Source organism: Centruroides vittatus, unplaced genomic scaffold, assembly GCF_030686945.1.
Source record: "Centruroides vittatus isolate TY-2023 unplaced genomic scaffold, ASM3068694v2 contig_1052, whole genome shotgun sequence".
In the NCBI taxonomy this organism is placed as follows: Eukaryota; Metazoa; Arthropoda; class Arachnida; order Scorpiones; family Buthidae; genus Centruroides; species Centruroides vittatus.
In genome coordinates this window covers 57,431-76,686 of record NW_027120681.1, presented here as the reverse complement: position 1 = coordinate 76,686, position 19,256 = coordinate 57,431, and the positions used below count along the sequence as shown (strand labels likewise).

Sequence of the window (19,256 nt, the reverse complement as noted above, 5' to 3'; positions counted from 1 at the left end):
TCATACTTGATATATCGATATTATTTTATTAGGTGCAATAAAATAAATTAATAGTACGAGGCACGGGTGACTCGTGCCACCCTTATTAAAATAGACTACGAGTCACCCGTGACTCACAACACCCAGCAGCTGCCTAAACGTTTATCTACTGATGCCGTAAACGTGTTAAAAAAAAAAAAACTAGGAAAAAACCCTGACTAATATTCAGGCCAATATGGTAGCTAAAAATATAAATATTGTAAAGTATATGATAAAATGACACAAAACTTTGTCGGAAAGTAGATCTGGCAAACAGAGATTGCCTATTTATGCTGTTTTTAAAATCACTGTTCGTCAACTGATTTTTTCTAACCAATCAAAGTAAAAAATTTAAAATTTTGAACAGGATTTTCAGATTCAAATTCAAAATTGTTTACAGTTGAAACCTGTCAGCCACTCAAAAGCACAATTTCAATTTCCAAATGTTAAATGGGCAGAAATCCAAGGAGATCAGTTAGGATTTATTTAACTGTCGATATTGGAATCAAACTTTAAATTTAAATGAGCAATTTAAATAATAAATAAATTTATTATTTAATAAATAAATCACAATAAATTTAAATGAGCTTTAAATTTATTGTGGCATCGTCACACAAAACCAGGCTGCAATTTTTAGTCATATTTAAAATATAGTCTCTCCATCTCAGATTAGTGACATGCCCCTGTACATCATACTTTTCCTTTAACAATAGAGTTGTGCCAGCCAGCTATCTAACATCTTTCAGGGGAGAAACTTTGAATTGAAATGTAATGACTTCCAGTTTACATCAGAAATTCATATATAGTTAATCGGGGCCTCCTGCCCCTAATGTTTCCACATCTGTTCTCTTCTTTCATCTATCTAACTCCGTTCTGAAGATTAAGGGAAGACAGATACACGGATAAATAAATGGATAGACGACAGTCAGAATTTATAGGTCTAAAATTTTTTTCAGATTGCAGCCCAATTTCAATTTCAAAGTTTGTTAACATTAGACCATTAAATTAATTAACTTTTTAAGAAGGTATTTAAATATCAAATTATCAAAAATTTAATAATTTTTATTAATGTGACGGACGAATGGACGAAGGTGTTCAACCAAAAAATTTTCGATTTTTTCCTCCACCATTTTATCAAAAGATCTGTTGAAACCCATAAAGATTATTTCCCACGAACTTGCTTCCTCGTTGAGGATGATCCATCTAGTTAGGCGTATGTCACCCGGAACTTTCAGAAGTAATTCACGTATTGGACACCCGATCCTTAACAACGAGATTCTGACCTCGTGGAAAAAACCCAAGTGGAAAAATAATACGAGGGAACGATGACAAATCCAGTCAGTCGTCGTTTGGTTAGCCACCGCGAGTCCAACCCTGAAAACTTCCCGCAATCTTCCGATCTATTCCAAAGCGACCCCACCTAGAAGCATTAATAACTGATTTATAAATAAAAGTAAAAAAATAACAAAATACCCTATTTAAGTGTAAAAAATGAGAAAAGTATCAGAAAATGTTCAGTGATAAAAGAAAAAAGAGAGAGAGAGAAAAGGGAACTAATATCCCCTCCAACGAGGATAAACTTAATAAAACAAAAATTGTCACGTAATACTTTTAAACAGTCCCCTATGTGAATAATGAAAAGGTGAAGCACCTCAACTTTCCAACTTTAATAATAATAAGTGCTAAAATGAACTTAAAAATATTTTAAATGTCAATAACATTCAGGTTTAGGATTCAATCATTTTAACGCTTATTCTCTGTAAAGAACAGACAAAAAAAAAATTGGCAATTAGCTTATAGATAGTTCTTTGAGGGTTATTACATAAAGAAAAAGAATTATTAGAAAGTAATTAGCTTTCAGGACACACGTTCAAGAGAATATAATAAATCCATTAAAATATAAACTGACATATACAATATAATGTGTAGAGAACTAAAGATGAGGTGTGCATACGCATCTTTGGTTGTTTTGGAAAAATTGTGACAGCAGAGGACGTGTCTGTGGTAAATAAAGGATTTTTGACAGTTCTTAAAGATGGTCTTTGTCAATTTAGACCAAAAAAACATGTTTAATTAATTCATAAATGCAAGTTAAGAACAGCAAACAGCCTGCATAATCTACATCTTTCAAACTGACCTTTAAGCACAGACAACCCATTCACAGGAAATTACAGTATTATGTTTAAAATTAAATAGTTAATTTCCTTTTATTCATATATTTAAAAAAACAATTATTAATTTGATTTTTTCTTTATTATTTTATTTAATTTGTTTAAAAATTATATGACAAATACATTAAAAATCACATCTTAATTCAGGGGGAAAAAATCAAATTCTTTTCAGATCTGTCAATTTAAATAAACCAGCAATGAGTTGCAGTGGCATAGTGAACATAACTGGCGCCCAGAGCATGAAACTTTATTGGCACTCCTCCACCTCCAGAAACACACATAGTTTGTCTTCGGGACCTTTTGGGCACCCCTCTGCGAGTGGCACATGGTGCACGATACACCTCCTTGCTCCCCTTGCTATGCGACTGATGAGTTGCATGAGTCTGCTCAACTTTCCTGGCAGCATTAAAATTTTGATGGCACCATATGCTGTCATATTTTATTTTTAAAAACTTTTATAGTTTTAACTATTATAAAATGGCAAAAACCATAATTTTGAGGGTAGGAATGAGTTTTATAAAAATTATAAATGCTAATAATGAGTAAAATCATTATTAAGTCCAACCTCACTGGAGATACACACGACCCCCATTATCTCCCTACCCCCTTGACTTTCAACCACTAAAATTTAATAGCATCAATCCCCCTATTATATAAACAAACTTCTCTGCAAAATTTCAGAAATTTTCGACATAAAGCACACAAGTTATTAAGCTTCAAACAGAGCTAAAAAAATCGTCCACACACATGTTCATACGTGCAGAAATTGCTTCTGAATTTTTTTTGCATTTCTCGACATTTCAAGGTATCCTAAGTCCAAAAATGTGAAAAATCTTTTGCCGGATCACCATAATTTCCTTTTGTTATAACGGACGGGAAAGTAAAAATTACGTTTCATAGCAGAATATCAATTTCTAAACATATTTTTTCTTAAGTAATTGACATATCAATTAGAATTGCTGGAATAAGATATACATAGTTACAGTAAAAGATTTCAAGAATATGACTTAAAGCATTTAAAATTTAAATTAATTGATGCTATGAAAAAAAAACAAAATAAATGCATGATTATTATGAATAAAACTCTAATGATTAAGCAAATGCAACATATTTTTTCTATACAGAAATTTACTGTAATAATTACATTATTAACTGATATAATCTAAAATATAGAACCACTTATAAATCGTTACGTTTAGCAGTATTCAAAGAGCACACAAATTTTAAGTCAATATTTTAGATGAATATATTACATTTAAATGAAGAGATGCCACTTTGAAAAAAGGTCCAAAGTCTTCTTTCCTCCTTTGGTGCCAGAATTCTCATTTCTTCACCATTCTAAACACTAACTTTTTATTACAAATAAGAAAACTACCATAAAAATTTCGATTTTCAAAATTAAATCTATTTTATCGAAAAATTAGCATTTCCTCCTCCTTTGTTTTTGCTCATTTACATTAAGAATAAAATCTCGAGAAACAGAAAAACGTCTGATAAATTTACTGAAAATAATTATAAAAATATAGTTGTTTATCACTAACGGTGACAGACAACGTCACAGAGACAGTCAATGATATTAAAAGAATACAAAAAAAATTAACTGATAAACTTATTAAATCTGCAAATTAAAATGAATAATCTGAAATGTGTTTGTAAAAGAATGGAATGCAGAAACAAAAATAAAGTTCATCTCACTGAATTTCTAAGTGATTAAAAAAAAACACTTGGCAAATGATTCTACCACTTAGAAGCATTTTTCACTTTTATCTTTCTTTTTACCAAAAATTACACACAGTATTTTGAAATAATAAGACTTTCTGAGAGTTCACCAAGCAATTTTTCTATCATTTCATTTTAATAAAAATTAAACTGAAAGTAATAAAAATGATAAACTTATAAGTATCTTATGACATTTTTTTTATGAACGTAAGATTGTTCTCCAGACATTCACCCCAGAAAATATTTACATTTTATTTTTAACGAAAATGACCAAAAGAAAAAACTCTTAGGACGTATTTTTCCAAGATAGCATAGAATACTTGTTTCTTCATCACTCTTAGTGGAATATAATGGAAATTAATAGCTGAAATAAATCAGAATATTCATATAAATAACAAATTAATCATCAAACAGAATAATTTATCATTTCTTTATTTTACATAAAAATTTATATACCGTATAAGACGACCCCCGACTTTTACGGTTAAAATATAGAGTTTGGGATATATTCGCCCTATAAGACAACACCCGACTTTTGAGAAGATTTTCCTGGGTTAAAAAGTCGTCTTATACGCCGGAAAATACGGTATATATAAAGCCCGATATCATATCGTAATGATAGTAAAAACTACCTTCAGTGCAACAAAATCGAAGGATCTTTTAGCAAATACAAAATTTGCTTAAAAAACAAAGAAAGAACTGCTTACAAATCAATTCAGAATGCATTGAATGCATAGAAAATATAGACTAAAACTCTAATCTGAGATCATTTGGGATGTGGCAAGTGAGAGCAACAGAAAATACAAATTATTTCTGTGGTCTGGCATTTTTAGTAGCATTTTATAACAAATATTTATGCATCAAGTAAATGGCAGAAAGAAATATATAGTTTTTGAAATTCAAAGTGAATTATTATAAGTAATAACATAGTTATAATAAACAGTTAGTTGATTACTAAATTATTATTGTTATAAAAAAAAAACACTTAAAAAATGAGATTAAAATTACACAAATTATTATTATAAAATCTAGATTGATTCAAAACTTTGAAATTAATTACAAATGCAACATCTAAGACGCTAAATATAATAGGCAGTAATTTTAAACTATCCTTGATCTTTATAAAATGTTATATAAAAAGTTATATGATGAATAGTTTCTAGTATGTTAAATAATAGTCCTATGTTTAAATGAGAAATTATAAATAAATATCAAATATAATTCATGGACCATTAATTACAAATACAGTTTAACTGGGGAGAAGGGAGTCAAAAAAATTATATCATGTACAATGATAGAGAGGAAGAGAATGAAAGTATTACCTATGTGGACTTTTTTAATGGTATTAATGGCATGTGAATTTGTTCTTATAACCTGCTTACTAGTAAATGAATTATCAGTTAAAAAAGTTCTGCAAGTATTTTCTAAATCATTTCTCCAACAGAGAGTTCACTCTGTTATATATAACGGCTGGAAAAGTAAAAAGGGTTTGCCAAAAGTATATCATTGTACACAACAGAGGAGGAGGAGGTCAAAAACTCTATAGCCTATGTAATTAATGAACAATCCCCCAAATTGATCAATTTATATGTATCAAATTTATCATTTTTCTTCTAATAAGCTTATATTTGGTACCAGGAAATAGTTCTGGCATTATGTTAATAATTTCAAAAGAATACGATTTCACATTATAAATTAACTGCGTAAGATTAAAAAACTGTGTATTTAACTTGCAATATAAGTTTGCATAATTGATATTAAAAGGAAATTAACAAAATAATAATAACTTCTAATAATAATGATGATGATAATTATACCCGTAATTCTTTAACTGAATAAATATTAACATAAAATTAAATCTTGACCTTCAATTAAAGTCTTCACGCATATTAATAATTTCTAAATTAAAGTATAGAATTCCGCATAAGATATTATGAAATAACAAAGAAATAACCGAATACAAAAACAATATGTAGGAAATATTCAAACATAATGCTGAGTAAGAAAAATCTAAACTTGCTTACTCTCTCTAGTGGAAGAAAAATGATAATTTTATTGCGTATTTTATTCAATAGTATATTAATATTTTGTCATTAATTTGTGCAGATGTGGAAATTGACTTCTCTAAATGTTTCTTGAACTGGAGAAATCAGTTGAACTGGAAAAAGCTCATGATAATTATTTTTAAATTATTAAATACATTCCTTTATATTTTAAAATGTTTTGATTTTCTTTGACCCATTCTTAGAACTTTTTAACACACCTTGTATGTAATATTTGAAAATTTTCTATACATATTTTAAAATCTTTATTATAATTATAAATAATATATTAAAACCTTTATTCTATAATTTAAAAAATATATATACAATTAGTTATAACATATATTTAGAATAGCACATTAGTACTAATTACATATACTGAGGCAAACAAAAGAAAACAGCAATAGGCCCTTATTTTAGGTTATGATGGTTTAATATATGTCAATTTGAATAGACATTGTTTTTTTTTTTTTTCATTTTGGCACTTTCTGAACTATGGGCACTAAGAAGGTTTTTCTCCCATGCCCACCATGGGTTTAGGCCAAGCCCACAATGGGAATGATCGGGTAGTGAGTTTGTTTGTTTTGTTAAGTTATGGCAATGCAACACTTGGGAGATCTGACTAGGAGGATGCCTTCCAAGAGGTCTTTTTAAGGGTAACTGGCCCCTATTCAGGTGTTACAGATGTGGAGAAAACCTAGAAAACTCCAGCCGCCCTGGAGAGAGACAAACCCATGTCAAAACTCCCAGTGTTCAGAGACAAAACCACTTGGCCACTGGTGGGCAACCAGGTAGTGAGTGACAGACACAACATTGCTGGGACAAACCTCCATAAAAAATTTCTGGGGCTGCTTGCTCAGATTCAATTGTGAGTCCTGAGGAGACTGATAACCTTCTCAGCAATTTAGCCATCAATATTTATTGAATTTAAAATTTTTAATAATGTTATTTGTTTACTCCAAACTTCCTGGAAGATTTATACACTATTGAGCATATATTTATGATAAACCTTTAGGTATATTTTTATACAACTTATTCTCTACACAATATATTGTTGTTTGTGTGGTAGTGATTTTATACTGTAAATCTGTTTTAAAATTTAGCTTATAAATTTTAATATTGTAAGTTTTTATTCTTTGATATATTATAGTAGTTCATATCGTGTGTATCTAAACAGCATAGATATTATGATATTGATAAAATTATATATAAATTTTAAAATATTTAGCACAATTATTTAAAAGTTGGGACATGACACAACTGAGACTGATGTAACTGAATTATCAGAGAGCATTATCAGTGTCTTAGAATTGAGGAATTGGATGCTCTTGCTGCACACTTTGTTCAAAATTGTTAGTAATGAGAAAGTCTATTTTATGATTTATAAAAAATCCATAATCTGCAGAAAATTTTGATTGGGAATGATAGATATCGGCAGTAGTTAGGTGACAGTGATCCTGAGTGGGTATGGAGCTTTACTATTAAAAGAAGAAAAAATTGTGGGCGTTTTTCCTTTGTTTGATGAATGTTGTGTTAGGTATTTTTTTGTTTTGTTTACGTAAACGAACTAAAATATTTTTGTGTAGTGGTTTATATAGTGTATAGCTAGATTACAGTTGAGTTGCTGGTTTTCCTGTGTAATAGGGGCCCCAGCAGCACAAGCAGCCAAATGCCAAATTTTGCTTTGTTCTGATTGCCGTGAAAAATTTTTTGGGTTTTTTCCCCGTGATTTTGGGGCCCCCATGGGCCTATCGCTTTCCAGGGACCCGGTGTGGACTGCACCTACTGCACCCCACTAACTACGCCACTGATCTTAACAAATATTAACAAATATTTTGTGTTAAGTTAGAAGGTAATTTTTGAAATTTAAATAAAACATATTATAAAAATTTACAATATGTTTTATTTAAATAACAAAAATTACCTTCTAACTTAAAAGTTTGATCTAAGTTCATTTTTTTCTTTAAACTTAAATAAATGTTTTTCCTATTTGTAAAAATTTTTACACAACTCAAAAGTAATTTTTTATACATATTTTACACAGCATTATTATTATTATTATTTTGGGAGTTGCAGGTTGTATTAAGTTACTTAAAAATGAAAAATAATTATATCATTCGATTTTAAGATTTATTTTATATCTTGTCTTGTATGTTTGGTTCATCTGGAGATTTCAGCCACCTAGGCTATTTTCTCCAAAGTGCTGCTGCCTGACAGTTAAATAAAGCAGCCAGTTTGTCTTATATACGCTTCCAAGGCTGCGATGAATTGGTTTGCCGGTATATCAGCCATAGGCCAGTAGATCAGGATTAAAGTACTAGTGAGGTCGGGATTGATGGATAGGTTCTTGCCGAGTGTACGTCTGGGTCCTTCGTAGCTTGGGCAGTGGAACCAATAGCGATACGGTGTTTCTTCTGCACTGCAATTAGGACACACCGGCGAGTCGCAAAAGCGGCGGGAGTATAGGAAGGCTTTCAGTGGGGCATATCCATGTGAATGCGGGCCAGTAGTATTTCCATATGATGGAAGGAAACATGTTGGTACGGCCACTTAGCGAAGGGGTGGAGGTGGTCACGGCCTTTCCTTTGCAGAGTTGGTGTCCACGCGAGGTTCCAAATTGTCGAACTTCAAATGTTCCGGGTGATATCGTCCAGCTGTAATGGGCACCATATTGTCCCGATTGGGGTGCCGGAGTGTGCTCCTTAAAAATAATTAATTATATCCCGGGATTTCCCAGGAAACAGTTCACTTTTTTCCCGGAATTCCAGGACAAGCAAAAGACTGGGAAATGAGAAACCCTAATGCATATGTAATCTCCATGAAGAACTCCAATATAAACAAGGGACTACTGTATGTCATTTTAATTATATGATTACTGCTGTACATTGCTAATAATTTTATTCAATAATTACTAGATATATAATAAAATATAATACTTAGTTTAAAAAGTTAATTAATTTCTACAAAATCATTTTTGAATAAAAAAAATATTTACCATTTCTTTCTTGAAATTTTTTTCATTTAGCATATTCATACATTTTCAAGATGGAGATTTAAATAGTTGTCTTTGATAATTCCATATATAATAAATACTTTACATGATTAATTAATGTAAAACGATGACAGTCTTGTAATAAATATTCTTTTAAATTCTGAAAATTATAATTTCTATATTATTATTAAAATTAACTTTCTTTCGGAATTATTAACTAATAAATAATGCTTTATAATATTAGTTAAATAAATATTAAAATTAATTTATAAATTAATCAAAGTAAAAGTTTCATAAACGAATTTTAAAATACCATTTTTTACACGTATATAAAAATTACTTTTTGTTTTTGTACTATTGTCTTTGTAATAATTTAGCCGGATCCTGATCTGGATTAACAAGAATCCAGATAAACCAAGATTAGTAGAGAGTACTTAAAAAGTCTAAAATTTCATACTGAAATACATATATAAACATCTAAAAGCCTGATGTATTAATAATAAAACAAATGACAGCCTTAATTAATTGAGCTATTTTATACTACAAATAATACAATAGCTGTCGTTTGGTTAATTTTTTCATACTGAAAATACTTTTTAATGCTTGAAAATAAACTTACATGCTTTACTGACTTAGAAACAACAGGAACATAAAAATTATTCAGTACATACAAACAGTATGCAATCTTTGTCACTGAGAATGTAAGATTGCTAAGATAGGTAATATTAAGGTTGTAAATAATGTTTCAATGATTTCACAAGCATCGTAATATAAAAAATAATAAATTCTTCCAAAAAATTTAAGAAGAAAGGACTATTCAAATCAATCTAGATATTATGGAAATCCGGATGAATAGGGTTTAATTATATACACAAACGCACACTATACTTAATAATAATATTGTGAATATTCATTTAAGAAAATCTAGCATGAAAATAAACTTTTCTAAAAAGATAATTTATTTATTAATAAAATAAAATTTGAATAATGTTATATACGTGAATTTATTCCGAAAATTTAGTTTTTCTATTTGAATAAGTCACATCTTATGAAATTGTGCAAAAAATATTCTACTAAAACAGTGTAATAATCCATTAAAGAGAATTCGAAATTATTTTGGAGTCTAACTCATGATTTATCAAAAAAAAAAAAATGAAAATAATTGGAAAAGAAAATAACTTATTATTTCTTTCATGTTACCTGCAATGACTACTTATTCTTCATTATATCATGTATTCTACGTTAAACGTGGTATTATCGTCATTACAAATATCATTATTTTTTGTAATTAGTAGAGCTATTTAATTTTCTATTAACAAAACGTCTACAAGCTAAATTATATTAGGACTATAATTAAGCTGATATCTGTCTTACAGAAGTCTGGTAATAATAAAAAATTAGGCTTTGGTTATTTGAATATATTTTTATTAGATTCATTCTTATCTTGCTTTTCAACAGTATCACTATTTGATCCTTCTTGTTCTTTTATCTGAAACAATGAGTCAATAAGCATTTCATTGCATTAATCATTGTATTCACATATGTCCTTTTCTTTATTCTTCATTGAAAAGAACATTCTTGCAAAAATAGTAAAACATTTTTTATAATCCAAAATCCAATATTTACCTAAAAAGTAATGATATAAAAAATGACACTTGTGAAAGATTGCAATGGCTACAAGAAAATATTCAGTGACCGAGACTGCCGATGTTACGATTATATCAGTGGCACATCCAGGCAGATCCAGATGTTACTAAGGCGTGCATTCCCTGAAAATTACCTTAGTTACCTATCTTTTTACATCATTCTTTTTTTGTTAGTTTTTTAAAATTCTTAAACATAAGATAGTAAATAAGTAACTCGAACTGATAGATTGATTATAAATTATACAAGATTACGATATAATTTATACTTGGTATGATTCCAAAAGGGGGAACAGAAAAAATATAAAATCATTACATTTCTTATTTTCACTAGAAATTATCAAAATTACAGTTATTTTTAATTTGCATCCAATTATCTTTAGACTGCGCTTCTCACTTTTCAAAATATTTTTCCAAGAAATAAATTTTTCTGCTTTTTTCCATATGTTCAAGATTACTTTCTGCCACTAAAGTCACGTGATACGTGTTGTTATATTTATTTTTATTTTAGAGTAACAAAGCTGATTTCTTTGATATCAAGTCTGTGGCGAAGCGTGGGTGTCAGCTGCCCGGGGCAGAGGAAAATTTCGCCTCCCTTAAATAAAATACGGGGAATCCCTACAAGTCAGTACAGACTGTGTTGTCAGTCGCTACAACGAGCAAGATGTCATTATTATACATTCATTTAAAGAAAGGGGATTCCCCAGTTTCGTCCCAGAATAAGTGACAAAAAATTCCGTGCTCATTTCAATCGGTCCGAATCGTAGGTGCGACAAAAATATGAAATGAAATAATAATATCTTGTAAAAATTTGAACTATTTATTGTGAAAAAATGCTACCCCCTAAAAGTGCCGCCCGGGGCGGGCCGCCCCCACTATGCTATGCCACTGTATCAAGTGGTACTACAGCACAAGAAGCACCGACCTGGCTACATCCCAGAATTATATTACATGTAAATATAGTCAAACTATATAACAACAGATATATTGAAGCAAAAGTATCTTAATTTATTTTTTTTACAGTTCAATATGTTTGACTACCAAAAATTTAAAATTATTGCCAATTTATTAACTGTAGTTTTGATTAATGCAATCTCATTCTCTGAGAATAACTTTTAATTCAAAAATGATAAAAATCAGTTTTTTTTAGAATCTATATTAAATTAATTTCAATAACGTATAAGAAATTTTTCTCAAAGATAAAAAAAAAAGTCAGTTGTCTAATTATGGATTCAAAAGGCTAATAGTTAGGAACATTCCGCAGTTTTAGTAAAAACAATTTTATTAGTTTAATATTTCTTTACTTCATGATTATTACTCTGGTACAAGTGCCACTCTCATCTGTCAACTCCCTAGTAGATTCCATGAATTCTGTACAACAAAACACATTTATGAAAATGCCGTGCCGACAGCCAATGATTTATTTATTAGTGGAATTTCTAGATAATTTAATTAAAAGTTCTCTAAATTTAATAAATATTACAGCTAATGAAAAGAATGGAAAAAAAGCGATTAAAACTATTTATTACTTTTTTGAGAGAACATAAATAATGCTAAAAGTTAAAATTTAGTTGTCTAACCGGATTTCATTTCTTATACTAAAAGCGCACAAAATATTCAAAACGACGTTTTTGATTTTAATGCAATTAAATTATCAATAGGCAAAAAGACGCACAAGGCAGCCGTAGGTTACTATTGTACTTTCAAAGATTTGTTTTATCATCAGATGAAATTGGCTTTTGGTATGCAAACAACAGAAATAAAAGTGTTATAATGGCCATTAGAAAATGTTTTTGTCTATTATTGGTAAAGAGTGGGCTAAGGAGTAATGCAAAAACCAGAGAGAAAGATAATCATAGAAATTTAAAACTTATTTACTTTTTCAATTAAGTTTCTTAAATGAAATTAGTAAAGCTTCAATTTAACTTAAGATTCAAATTTTATATTTAAATATTGAAATAAATATTCTGTCAAGTGTACTCAATTGTTATTATCGAAGAATGAATTAATACTATTACATGTGGTTACTTTTTCATAAAAACTAATAATAAAAATGTTATACTCGTTTTTAATAATGAGGTAATACGGGTTAATAACATGATTATTCCAATGCTAACGTATATAAATTTATATTAATATCCTTATTGGTTTCTAATGGAATAACCAAATAGATATAAACCAATATAAATTTTTATTTTATTTTTTATTGGTATATGTAAAAAACCTGGCAAGGTTTTTACATATATTAGCACATGTAAAAAATTTGCCAGTTGAGATAATCTGATATGATAATTGTTGACAATCAGAATATTCATAAGATGACAACATTGAAAGTAAAATGTTTTTTATAACATGTTTCTGCATAATCAATGAAAAATATATTTATTATATTACTTTTATTTACAATTTCTGGCAATGTTTCAATTTAGTTCAAGGTTTCAAGCAGAGATTATAAAATTTTGAAACATAAAACCTGGACTTCTTTGATTTGATCCTTTATTGTCAGATTGTTCTGGACAGATACAATCTGACAATAAAGGATCAAATCGTGGCAGATATGATTTGTGACAATCTACAATGATACATTAAATAAAATATATTAACATAACTTATACATATACACACATATTATTATTATTATTAAACTAGATATGTTTCTCTAAATGTAACGTAAAAACAATGCAATAAATTTGCAGAGATAATACAAAATATAGTCCAACAACAAGGAAAACGTTTATAACTTTATTATTACAATGAATTTTCCAATAAAAATAACATAAATATAGCATGTTTAAATCCAAGTAAAAGATTTTAATCCCTTAACCGATCAATGAATAAACGCCGACCATTTTATAGGTACTAAAATGCATAGAGTAACTCAAGAAAAGGAAGTTTTATTATAAAAAAAAAAAAAATTCTTTTAAACAATTCCATAATAACAACATCTATTAATTGATAATTTAATAAACTTCTTTTTAAAGTTCATACATTAAAAATATGCGATGCGTTATTTAATTAATAATTTATATTTGATTTACTAACCTTGTATGAATGTCGAATAAACATCAATAACTTACTACAAGTTAGCTATATTTATAATTCCAATTCTAAAACAAAATAATAATTTAATATAATTCTAAATCATTATAAAATTTTTAAGAAAGTTATGAAAAATAATCAAAATATTTCGTTTCAAATATATTGCGCATATAAATTTTTCTAGAATTACTTAACTTATAAATTTTTTACATTCTTTAAGCTTCAACGCATCAGATTTACTATTTTAGATTGCTATTATTTTATTAAAAATTCTGACCACCATTTAAATAATTTAATTATTATAATTATTTGATTTGATTTCATTGGTAAAATTAAATACTTTATTAAACATATTTTAGATAATTGCGAATTTATTAACTCGTTTTCATATTTAATAAGACTCGAAAATTATTTTTAAAATATTTAAATCGCATTAATGATATGTATCATAATTTAATTTTATAAACAAAATAAAATATAATTTGTGTATCTGTTCCTGTATCATTACTATTATAATACAATATTTTGAATGGCATATTTAATACAAAACCATTGCTTTTTAGATAAATATACTGTACTTACGTTACCAGATGTTTTTGAGTACTTTTCCGAGTGATTGCAAAAAGCACTCAACAACGTATACTGTAAAGTTATAAACCTTCACTCGTCCTTTTTAACAAATCTGCTATCTGTTTGTATTATATTTGTTTACTTTTTTACCTGTTTTGTTATATTACAAAAGGCAGATAAGATAAAATACATATTAAGCATAGATATTTGTTTACATATAAATATGCACAGATTTAAAATATTAATCTCAACGATGCATGTACGTACAATAGATACATACATACACAAACACACGCAACAGTTGAAAGTTCTTAATAAAATAAATTACAGTAGTTGTTCCTGAAACGTATTTTTTTGCAATTTTTACGTGTAGATCAAAGCTATAGAATTTAGTTCACTATATTAATGTAAAATTCATTAAAATATATGCATACGTAATACTTATTAAGCAAACTCACTTAGTAATGTAAATGGTAGCAAGCACAAAAAATAGCTTTGTCATGGTATTGCTAATAAGCTGTTTTAAATTATTTCGTCGGTAATATGAAATAATTAATCCATGTTTTCGTAGTTATATATATTAAATAACACGTTTCAAAAATTTAAACTTCGAAATTTATAATTTTAATTAATAATAAAACGTGAATTATAATATCTGAAATTTTAATTACAGAAAATTCTTTTCTAAATTAAAATTAAAATGAACTAATAAATATTGCATAAAATAAAAAAAATCTTTGCATTTTTTTCAATTGATTATATTTAAGACTAGATCATCACTGGATTATCATCTAGCATTCTGTAAATTTCTTTTTATTACGTTTCGTATATTCTATTTACATTTATAAAACTTTATAGAGATTTATGTATCTTTCAGATCAAATCGGGATTTATAGTATGATCGATAAGTTCACAGCATGTAAGCCATAAATATAAAAAATATTCAAAAAGTTTTGTATAAAAACCATTCCACAGAATAAAATAAATAAGCACAAAAACTTAATAATTCCGTCTACACATTCTAAGATTTAAATAATTTAATTATACAGAAAAACACATTAATGAATTAATACATATCTATATTAATTATATAATTACATTTTACTTGAATTTATACGTTATTTAAATCTCCATTTATCATCTAAATATGTTTAATATAATTTTAAAAAATCCTGTTATGAAATTTATTAAAATAATTGTTCATATTTCGTTATGCTTGTCTCAAGTGGTACAGAATAAATAATAATAATAATAATACAGTAAGGCAATAAAATTATATAAAATAATGGTATAATAAGTATACAAAAGAGAAAAAGAAGTTTATTTCCCACATGTGAGAAGGATTCACTTGTTTTACTTCACACATGTGAGGAGGATCCACTTGTTTTACTTCACACATGTGAGAAGGTTTCACTTGTTTTACTTCACACATGTGAGGAGGATCCACTTGTTTTACTTCACACATGTGAGAAGGTTTCACTTGTTTTACTTCACACATGTGAGGAGGATCCACTTGTTTTACTTCACACATGTGAGAAGGTTTCACTTGTTTTACTTCACACATGTGAGGAGGATCCACTTGTTTTACTTCACACATGGGAAATAAAACAAGTGAATCTTCCAATATAAAAAAGAGGCCTGGCAGTACGTAAATGCATTTCTTTTAAACATGACTCGAAAATATTCTAAATACATAATAATGAAACTATTTAAAGCTTGATTGCCGGTATCGAACTCAGATACACGCGTATAATTCGAAGAAATTTTTAAACATCGATTTTCCATACGTCTTTCATTAAATACGTGTTTTAATCCGAAAAGTTCATTTCTTTAAACAATTTAATTCGGAATAAATTATTTCCGCCCGTATTTATAACGCATTACAATATAATTGCTAAGCATTTAATTAATTTGTATGTCAATTTGTGCATTTAAGTATTTTCTAAGAAACAAATCTTTCCTATTGATTATTTTCTTGGTGGCAATTTGTTTAATTTAATATATAACAATATTTAAGATAAAATGAAAGAAATTCAAGTTCTCTTCTTACATCTGTTCGATGCATCGTCTTCCTCGCCCCGATTCGATCTTCTTTCCATCTTCCCTTTGCTTGTTTTTATCGGAGGATTTCAATAGACATCTATAAAAACAAATATTTATCTCTTTTTTTATAATTAGTTAAACGTGTTTTAATATTACGCTGTTAAAAATATAAATTAAAAAAATAATATGTTTTAATTTATACTAATTATTATTTATATTGAAATTTTCGGATGTAATTTAGATAATTGTATTGTGTATATTAGTGGTCTCATTATTTTAGAGTATTAAGAAAAAATTAAAAAGAAAAATGATTTAAAATGTGTATAGAAAAAAAGAAAACCATTTTAAAAATAAAAAAAAAGAAAATGATGTCTATTACGAACGAAAATTGAACTCGAACCCTTTGCGTGAGATCATAAGCTTTTATTACGCTTATCGTGTTTCTTGCATTGACATTTAATTACAATACAAAAATTTTAAATACTACGTATTAAAATAATAATGAAAGATTTGTAATTTGTAAGCTTTCGTTGATATGATTTATGAATAAAAAATGGTTAGCGGCCGGATGGCCGAGTGGTCAAGGTGGCAGCCTACTACTCTAAGGGGATTTTTCGGGGGATGATCCTACCGGATATGTCGGTCCCCGTCCCTCACCACCCGGCCGTCCCATTGTGGGCATGGCTCTTTGAGCAAACCCATAATGGGCTTGCTTAAAGAGGCCCTCTTAGCGCCCACAGGGCGGAAAGAGTTTAAAAAATAAATAAAAATGATTACGACTTTTTTAAACTCTTTCCGCTCTGTGGGCCGCTTTTAAGCACGCCCATTATGGGTTCGGCCAGGCCCATAATGGGACGGCCGGGTGGTGAGGGACGGGAACCGACATATCCGGTAGGATCACCCCCGAAAAATTCCTGGGGATTTTTCAACCCGTCCGGATTCTAATCCCGGGTCCCCCAGAGTGGTAGACTGCCACCTTGACCGCTGGCCATCCGGACGTCTGATTAAGATTTCTGTATATTGAATCACTTCATTAGCACAACCAATTGAATAATATTAATATTGTCTTTATTTGGTGGCTACATTTTAATACAAATGATGTTTAAAACTACTTTTTTTTAATTTTTTTTAATTTAATGTTTATTTTTTCTACATTAGTAAAGTTTAAACATTAATTGTTAGATAGGCGATACCAGTTTAAGTAAATAAAATTCTTATATTTTATTTGCCAATTCCGAAGTTTATCCGTTCTGAGTGATTAGTTATTAGTATGGTCGATCATCACGGCCTTATAGCGAATCGATATCCAAGATAAATTCAATCGGATTCGAACCCGTAGATTAATGCTTTACCGCACGATCATCAGTGTGAAAAATCGGATTGAATTTATGACTTGAAACACAAATGGCATATACAATTAGCTTTAGTTTTATTCGTTGAGAACAGTCTTGATCGTAACGGGGCAGCAATATGGATGGAGGATGTCACGCGAAGCTTCAACCAAATAATTCAAGAATAGTCTTCAAAGCTTCCAAACTTAGATCATATTTTAAACGATCATTTCCGATGATGAGGTGTAATTTTTTTTTTTTTTTTTTTTTTTTTTTTGAAGCCACAGGCAAACTTCTTGAAGCAAACTATTTGCCATTAATGACCGTCTAAAAGATGGCGACCAGTCAGAACGAGTTTCCTCCACCCGACTTCCGTATTGGAAGCGGGAGAGAGGAAACTCGTTCTGACTGGTCGCCATCTTTTTGATAACCAGCTGGGCAAATCGATTAAGTGTCAGCCTACCGTTCTGGGGAATCCGCAATCGAATTCTGGATGATGAAAAAACCCAGAAATTTTTTGAGGATTGTCTGTCCCAGATATATCAGGCCTCGATCCGTCGTCTCATTATGGGCCTAGTTGAATCCATAAGAGCCTGAAAAGAGTGCCCATAGGGCTGAAAGAGTAAAAACAAAAACATTTTGACTCAAATTTCTTATAGCAGCTGTCGAGATTATATGGCACGTCAATTGAACCAATAATTATGTAAATTTAATTACTTTATATTGCTTTATTATATATTAGATGATTCTTGTTTATGATTATAGTTTTCTGTAAAACAGAAATTAATCTTAAATATCATGTATTAAATATACGTTTCGATTTGATATTCTCAAACCTCTTCAGATCGGAAACTGAAAATGGATCAATAATGAACCATAAAAATATTCTAGATGAAAATAAACATTTTATAAAGCCAGAGCGTAATTGTTATTATATAGAAAATTATTTACATTAAAAGACAAACATACTGTATTCGGACAATCTGCCAAGGAGGATCCTTTCCAAGAGGAAGGCAATTAGAATGATGGAATAAGGTAACGCAACACACAGGCGATCTGCCAATGGGTACCTTCCGGGAGGACATTCTATGGAAAACTGGCCCCTAATTACGTGTTGTTAGGCACGTAAAGAAAACCCGGAAAATTTTACGCGTAAACGGGAATCCACGATCTATATTCTTTTTTTTAAACTCTTCCTGCCCTGTGGGCACTATGAGGGCCTCTTTTAGCAAGCCCATTATGGATGCGGCCAGGCTCACAATGGGACGGCGCCCGACGTATTCGGACCACCCTCGAAAAATCCCTGGGGATTTAGCGACCCGTCCGGATTCGGACCCTGGTCCGCCAGAGCGATAAGCTACCATCTTGGCCGCTTGAAATATGATACGCTTCACGATTTTGCGTGTCATCCTTGGGCAGGGCCATGCTAATCTCTATATCGTTCCAATTTTAGAATATGTACAGAGATACCGTTCAGTAGTCGCCTAATAGTTTATTTCGAGTGGTAATTATTATTCTTGAAGAGTTTACCGGCCTTTGCAGGGACCATTAAAGAAACAACGACATAAAAGAAAGGTTAAAAGTCAAAAATATAATGGAAACATACATGATCCTAATGTAACTGGCTACAACATATTAAATGGAATGGCAGAAAGTAGATTACCCAAAACTGCTCTTCGGTATAAATC

At 29.5% G+C, this 19,256-nt stretch overlaps 1 protein-coding gene and 1 pseudogene across 1 annotated transcript in view; both read right to left on the bottom strand.

The window, feature by feature from the left end:
- The window catches only part of LOC136971725 (uncharacterized), a 49,910-nt gene extending 33,575 nt beyond the window's left edge, over nt 1-16,335 (bottom strand). The window contains 2 exon segments of the mRNA XM_067266210.1: nt 8,946-9,102; nt 16,245-16,335. Of these exon segments, the coding sequence (XP_067122311.1) occupies nt 8,946-8,978 (33 nt within the window). The 5' untranslated portion in view covers nt 8,979-9,102; nt 16,245-16,335.
- Nucleotides 16,336-18,942: 2,607 nt separating this feature from the next.
- LOC136971737 (U6 spliceosomal RNA) lies at nt 18,943-19,043 on the bottom strand (annotated as a pseudogene).
- Nucleotides 19,044-19,256: the final 213 nt, after the last annotated feature.